This window comes from Megalopta genalis, chromosome 1 (genome assembly GCF_051020955.1).
Source record: "Megalopta genalis isolate 19385.01 chromosome 1, iyMegGena1_principal, whole genome shotgun sequence".
NCBI lineage: Eukaryota > Metazoa > Arthropoda > Insecta > Hymenoptera > Halictidae > Megalopta > Megalopta genalis.
Genome location: NC_135013.1, coordinates 15,235,246 through 15,243,097, shown reverse-complemented (window position 1 = coordinate 15,243,097; position 7,852 = coordinate 15,235,246). Strand labels below are relative to the sequence as shown.

The window sequence follows — 7,852 nt, the reverse complement described above, 5'->3', positions numbered from 1 at the left end:
TTCGCTATTCGATCACGAACGACGATAACGGAACGGCAGATGTTGCGGGGAATCTCTGTAAATGATTGGGAATTTGCCGCGAAACGCCGTTTTGTAATAGCAATTAGGAGAGACGACGATCCGTCGCATGCGTTCGTGTAACTGTTCCTTTCCAGAGACCGTACAATTTTCATTCATTTCGATTTCTTTATCAACGTACCAAGGCGTAGGTGAATAATTACCGGTTGCAACCTCGAGGAACGTAGGATTGCAGGTGTGCAATAATAAAGCATGCCGAGAGGATGACGCAACGTTGCAGTGTATGTTTTATGCGAATATTGAAACTCATGAGCAATTACGTGCATGTGATCGTTCGTTTGCGTTGATAATAGCTGAATTGTAGCGAAGGAGATGCATTGTGTACTAACGTTCCTACAAATTGTTCCACTTTTTTTGAGAATAGCAGAAACAGTTTCTGCAACATCGTTTCTATATTTTCCTTGCCAAATATATTACATCCGTTTCTACAGCTGTGTAAACGAGGTTGCAGCTACGGTGCGACAACATAGACACCGTACTTAACTTTGGATTATTGATCGTCGATAAGGTGTTGGAATAATTTATTTATAAGGTTTACATTTAATATTCGATGGATTTTCCGTTATCATTTTCTTGTCACGTGCAACGGAATGTTGAAGAAAACTGCAAAATATGAAATAAATCTTTAGAAATTTGATAGAATCGTTTTGCTTTTGCTTTAAAATTCTTCTTTTTTCTTCTTTTCTTCCATGTTCGAGTTGAGCTCGGAAAGATGGTAAAATTACAATGGGAGAGCATCGAAACATTATTTTTTATTTAAGTGTATAGATGGATAGCGAGGGCGAGCGATAGTTGCGCTGATTACGGCGTAATTTGGAAGCTGACTGCAGTTGTGCGAACGGACATTAGACAAAGCAAATTAGAAATATTTTCGACCGCCAGGTGGCACATGTATATGTTTCTGTGACCACAGGTAACGAACACGATGTATCGGTAAAAAGGAATGTATGCCCAGCATGCCACCTTCCCTTGGTCGGTAATATTTTGAATGGAAGTATAAAACTATGTAACTTGTCGATCTGTATTATCGACTGTAACTAACTATAGTCACCGACAAGCTTGTCTGTGGTGCATCTTTTTGATTGGAAGAGAACTGTGGCGCTAATAGTGAAAAATGTCGGAACCTCGAGGTGGTGTTTCAGATACACTAGCCGTATGTTTTAATTAAGTAAGTAATCAACTGAAAATACATTCCACTGCCTTTGTACATGCCTTATCTCGGTTGCTTCGGTTGTGAATTTTCGATTCGAGCTCTAAATCTCTCGATATTTACGAAAACCTGCTAGCGGCGGCCATCTTGTGACGTCATGCTCGTGAGATTGACACCACTCTGGCCGAATATTGCAAATATCTCCGCAATAACTGCAAAACGGATATTTCTACAACCGAAGCCCCCGAGTTTAGTCTTTTGGGAATCTAAATTTTCCACTTGCGAACTGCACACTTCGATATTAAAGCGTCAGTTTTAGTGGATGTAAACCTCTGCAAACTAATATACGTATATGGTTTTTCTTCTATGTGTGGGTCGTCATAGTGTGCGGCTATCCGCCGCCCCTTAGTATCTTTTTTAAAACTTGGACTAAACGATTAGAATTCTTTTTAATGATAGTGAAATTAGTGTACTAAACAATGACTATAATGCTTTTTATTTAAATTAATTTATTTTTTAATACAAATTTCTCCTAGGATGATGTTTCACTAGTTTCCTAAAATATTTAAGTTAATATTAATATAAAATGACATTTCAACATGTCATTGGCTTTGGAATTGTGAATAGGATGAAAATGAACGAAAATAGGAGAGAGAAAACAGCAGTAGACAATAGAGAAGTTACCATAACACATAATAACAATAATTTGTAACGTTTCAAAAACAAAGATATTAATTTCTATTTTGAAAACGTAAATTCGTGTTGAAACCGAAGAAGATAGAACGTTGTTAAATAAAATGAAGAGAGAGTAGAATTTTAAGTTAAAATTGAAAAGAAATCAAAATTTGATTCAAATAGGAAGAGTATATATCCAAGTGAAATTGGGAAGCAAAAATAAAATTTAGTTTTAGGCGAAACTTTATTAAGTTTCGGTTAAAATTGAGAAGAAAACTAAAATTTTTTATTTTAGGAGAAAGTTGAGTTTTAGATTAAAATTGAAAAAAAATCAAATTCATTTAAATTAGTAGAAGACAAATCGCGACTGTAAATAATTAAAATATAACAAAGGATTTCAAATAAAAGGGAAACATATATTTCGAAAGACCTCCAGAAGTGACAACTAGGACAATGACCACAACTGATCAGAGAACTGTATCAAAGGTTAGTAGTGGCCATCCTGAAGGTGCATCCTTGGTCTGACCAGTTCTGAAAGAGGAACTTGACTGCTCTCTCCGGAGATCGCGCTGCAACTGACTGAAGAAGCGCTGCGCTGAACGGGTAAAAATTACCCCACCACTGACTTCGATGAACATTCGCCGTGATCAATGACGATCGATAATTTCGATTTATGCAAAATACCATTTTTATATTTTCTTTTATTTCACAACGATTTTTTGCTGTTTGACAAAGTGTATAATATTCATTCGATAGAGCTCTTCCTGCTCTACAAAACTGTGCTAATTGTCTTTTTGAGTAATTTAATTCTTTATTACTTTTGAGGCTTAGGAATGGAATATCCAGAAGGTAAAAAGCAACATTTTCGACACCTTCTCTTCTTCGCTTTCCATCGAGGCCAAAAAGCTGCTGAAGCAGCCCGGGTCATTTGCAACGTATTCGGAGAAGGTGTCATAGGCGAGTCTACAGCACGGAAATGGTTTGCGAAGTTCAAAAATGGCGATTTTGACGTCGACGACACGCCCCGCAGCGGAAGACCTTCTGAATTCGACGAAGAGCGTCTCAAAGCACTTTTGAAGGAGAACGGTCACCAAACAAGCCGTGGATTGGCCGAAAAAATGAACTGCGATCATAAAACGATTCTCAATCACCTTCGTTCAATGGGATTTGCCGAAAAATTGGGAGCCTGGGTGCCTCACGAGCTTAACGAAAACAACAAAGAAAATCGTCTTCAAATAAAAACGCTACGAACTTATTTCCCAACCCAATACATCCTAAAATTTCTGCGACTTTTCTTTGACTATTATCTTGCTTCAGAAGTTCGATTACTCTTAATTTGAAGCCGTTTCAATACAACTTATACGATGGCATATTGTACACATCCATCTAACTTATCCACTGACTGAAATATTTTGTATTTCAGGTGCCTCAGCGGTAAAAGCGTTTGTTTACATTCTCACGGGCACGAGTTGTGTTTACGCTTGCTTCTTCCACTTGAGACATTCATAGAGCTAGTTATTTGAACTATGATCCGAAATTTTTTTTTTACATTTGTACTGATCCGAAACTTTTTTCCACATAACATTTTACATTCTCTGTGGTTTCTTTTCGATAATAAATGAAAAATTGCGTTACTTTATATCGATTTACTTTATTTAGATCCAGCGTACGTTCTCCCCATTCGTCTTACCTGCATAAAAAACATTTTATAACTCTAAAACGAGAATATTCTTTGTAAATTTTGTATGAGCGTTTATATGATCGGAAACTTTTTGCCAGAGGTTGTACCTGATTTTCATAAAGAAACAGAAGTCGCTGTCATTGAGTCGTCAACACTGATAAAACATTTTCTGACGAATTTGAAGCAAAAATAAGCCGACTTATATTTAGCCATTCTCGTCAATACTCATTATTTATATAAAGATACTGCACATTAAATCTTTGCGATTACCACAAGTACTGGTTTAATAGAAATGTGTACAGTTATGGTAGCGAAAGTGGCAAAGTGATAGATTCTTAAATCTCTGTATTAAATCTCGGAAGGTTAATATTTTTTTTTCTTAAGATGAAATTTTCTAGGTTCTTAAAAATTGATCTTTTCTAGATTTTTAAGTCGAATTCCTTGCCTATAAATTACATTAACATTGAACCTACCGAGTGCCAAAAACATCGTACAGTTTCTCGATGGATTTTGTGCCTTACCAAATAGTTAGTAACAATTATTCAGATCCATATCCTAAAATAACCGTGAACAATTTGACAAGTTCATGCTGAATAATAATTTTCTCACTTCGAGAAAAGTGAGAAACTTTTATGTTTAAAGAATCTAGAATGAGGACTTGGTTACATTTCTATATTATGTATTATTTTCTGCATTTAATTCTGAATTAAATAGTTACTAACACTTTTTGGAGAGCTGTCCTTTTTTTACACATTTTTCATTTTGATTTTGTCAATAACTAATTGATCATAAGCCAATTGTAGTAAAAATTGTCATGGTCCATTTTGGTTTCTTAATCATTAACGCAGTTTGCAATGCCAATAAATGGAACATTCTGTATGACAACACCCAATATCTGAAATCGAATAAACTTGATGTTGTTACTCTCTGTTAAACATAGGATAAAAGTATGCTACTTGTATGAAATATAAAACATGGGATTATTGTCTCTGAACGTATGACAATCGATTCTTATACAAGAAAATGACAGGATTGGACAGACCGAAAATCCCACGAATTATGCCGACATTCCACAATCTTTTTTGACTGGGTATTCTCGATAATATTTATTATATTCATGATAAATTGGAAGAATGTGCGTTCTGTCTCGTGATAAGCTTCGAAATATCTGACGATACATTTCATCTGCAGATGAAATTACATTGTTGTACCTTGTACTATTTCCTCTTCTTTTTTTTTCATTTTCGTGTTCTATTATTATGCCAGATTACCAGATTATTTTTTAACCAATGAGACTGCCGCTCGATCAGATTATCAATCACACGAGAACGAAGATCTTCGATGTTGGTATTTCTTTTGTGTTGGACCCAGGTGGACCCGATTGTACTATACACACCCGTAATCGATAACACTCGATAATTAATCGATAACATTCGCTATTGTCTGGGCTATTAATTGCTCACTGATTACGATATCAAAAAATTAACGAGAGAGCGACAAGTGGCCGATAAATCGATAACAGTGCATCGTACATAAGGACATCCCGGAAAATCGACACACTTCACCGGCGAAGTGAACAGGCGACATAACTCCGGCATACATAGACTTTGCTGGCAGATCGTCTTGGAGGAATAGCAACTGAATCATGCGTGGATTTTTAAGCTCCTTGGGAGTTTTATTAGCTCTCGCGCACTTCTCGCAACAGGTACTGCAACGTCGTCGTGATGATTTCATGCGAAGTTAAGAAAAAGTAAACGGTAACATAACATTCGACGTTCTCAGGTGCCGGAGGAAGATACAAGGGACTACTATATCGGGGCTGTGGTAGAATTCACGCCTAAGTTCTACTTTTCCGAAAAAACTGTGCTGGAGAATACGAAATTGTATATCGAACACATTCAAAATGCGAGAAAACAGGTGAGACTTCGTCGCTATCTATATTTATTCTCAGACGTTTCTCACGTTTTTTTTCACATTTCAAAGAACGTGGACATCATCGTGTTCCCGGAGGACGGTATAACGTCTCTGGACATACCGGGTCTACCGGAAATGGATGCTTGGACGACCGCCGTACCGTCTGCCGAAGATAATTTCAACCCGTGCCTACAGGATCGCGCGAATGTCAGACAAGTAAATGTCCCTTTTATTTCAGCTCGAGATTTGTATAATACAATTCGAAACGTTTTCGACTTTTCGTTTCTTTTCTTCCAGGTGATGAAGATGCTGTCGTGCGCGGCGCGAGACAACAAGATGTACGTCGTGGTGAACGTTGCTGAAAAATTTGTGGACCTCAACGGCACTCATTATTACAATACCAATGCGGTGTTCGATCGGAATGGAAAAATAATCGCCAGGTAATTCAGAGAACTCGAAGTCCTTTTCGAAGTCACGTTGCGACTGTTTAAAAGGAATACAGTCGAATCGAAACTGGGAGTTTGGGCCTAGTCACCTGGCTGTAGATACAATGGCTAATAAATTAGAACGGTTTTCTGTTAAATTTGATAGTAGTTCATGACGAATTGAATAAGAGGATCAGCATTGATCTTACAGAGGCACGCTCCAAAAATCCGTGAAAGATGATTGACGCGCGGTTACCAAGGATTAACCAAGGAGAATGTGCTAAATGATGACTAGGTTTAAAATGGCGGTGATAACCAGGTCCCCCAATTTGTAGATACCGCAAGGTGAACCTCTACATTGAGCCCGACTTTGAACCAAGCCCGCAACCACCAAATATCGTCACCTTCGACACCGATTTCGGCGTCCGATTTGGCACGTTCATCTGCTTCGACATCTTCTACCCTGTTCCTGGATTGATCCTGACAAGAGATCTAGGGATCACGGACATCGTGTACACCACAGCTTGGTTCTCCGAATCACCGTTCACCACCGGTAACTCGTCACGTTCACTTCTGAATTAATTTGGGAAACATAATCGCAGCTCGAGCTTCCTTTCAGCCGTTCAAATGCATTTCGGATGGGCTTACTCCGAGGACGTGAACTTCCTGTCCGCTGGACACAATAGACCATTGATTGGATGCACCGGAAGCGGTATTTATTTAGGTATGTACAGATCTTCGGTAAATCCTTTACGCTTATACGCGTGGATTTAGCGAGCAACTCGCGGTTATATGACACTTGGAGGATATTAAATCAAAAAACAAATCTGATAACTAAGTGTACCGATCGATCAAATGTATCAGTTTCGATCCCCGTAACGTAAGAGGATGGAAGTAATTTCCCCGATTTTGTTTTATCAGATTAGATATTCTAATTTCATCGAATTTTTCAGAATGCTAAATCGAAGATACACGCGTTCGAATATTCTTTGTTCAAGCATTTAATTAAATTTCGTTTGCCCAGGACGCGGTGGACTAGCAAACGCAACGATGTCCGATTCCAATGGCAGTAAATTGCTGGTCTCTCGGGTGCCGAAAAAGAAGGGTCCAAGGCTGGCACGCCCGCTAACGATGCAGGAAAGATTCGTGGAGACCAAGGAAAAAACGAAACAAGATTGTTACAACGAAAACATGAAGAGGAGAGGGGTGGTTCGTGGGGTTTTACTTAAGCGCGACGATTTCATACCGTACGAAACCGTTCCTCTGACCGGGCCACTGTTCGAAAAGACCCTTTGTCATCGAGATTTCTGCTGCGAGTTCAAAGTAAACAGCACCGTCGACCAATCGAGTAACTATCGTGCAGTGGTTTACAGCGGATGTCGCTATATCGGTGGCACACCGACCGAAAACGGAATTCGAGTATGCGGATTAACGCAATGCTCCGACAAGGACCCTGAATCCTGCGGCGCGGTTCAATCGTCCAATGTTCAATTCAACAATGTGTCGATCACCGCGACCTTCGATGATTTGACGTGGTCTTCGTCGATACCGAGCACATTAAACCCGGAGTTGTTACCGTTCGATGATTTCGTATACGATGAATACATTCTCCCTAACAAAACGGTTGCGACTCTTGTTCTGACCAAGCCTCAAACTGACATTTCAAGTTTCTCAATTTACGCTCGCGATTATTTTAACGACTCTCCTCATTAAGACTGTTGTGTAAAGAGGAGTAAAATTTATTTTTGTAAATAAAAAGAGAGCTAAAACTGAAATTTCTCGAGTATAATTAAAGATCTAAACCTTGTCGAAAAGCAAAAGAACTTCCAGTCTTTTTATAAGGATGATGTGTTAACCCTGGTATTACTATGGCAATTATATATATTCTAGCGATTTCATAGTTACTATAAATCGTATAAGATCAGGTTA

General features: G+C 38.4%; 1 protein-coding gene across 1 annotated transcript; it reads left to right on the top strand.

Moving 5' to 3' along the window:
• Window positions 1-5,128: 5,128 nt before the first annotated feature.
• Window positions 5,129-7,698, top strand: LOC117222502 (vanin-like protein 1). Its single transcript, XM_033474232.2, has 7 exons — window positions 5,129-5,289; window positions 5,367-5,501; window positions 5,568-5,714; window positions 5,796-5,938; window positions 6,259-6,476; window positions 6,543-6,647; window positions 6,948-7,698. Exons 1-7 carry the CDS (start codon window positions 5,230-5,232, stop codon window positions 7,634-7,636), a joined length of 1,497 nt encoding a protein of 498 aa, XP_033330123.2. The 5' UTR covers window positions 5,129-5,229; the 3' UTR covers window positions 7,637-7,698.
• Window positions 7,699-7,852: the final 154 nt, after the last annotated feature.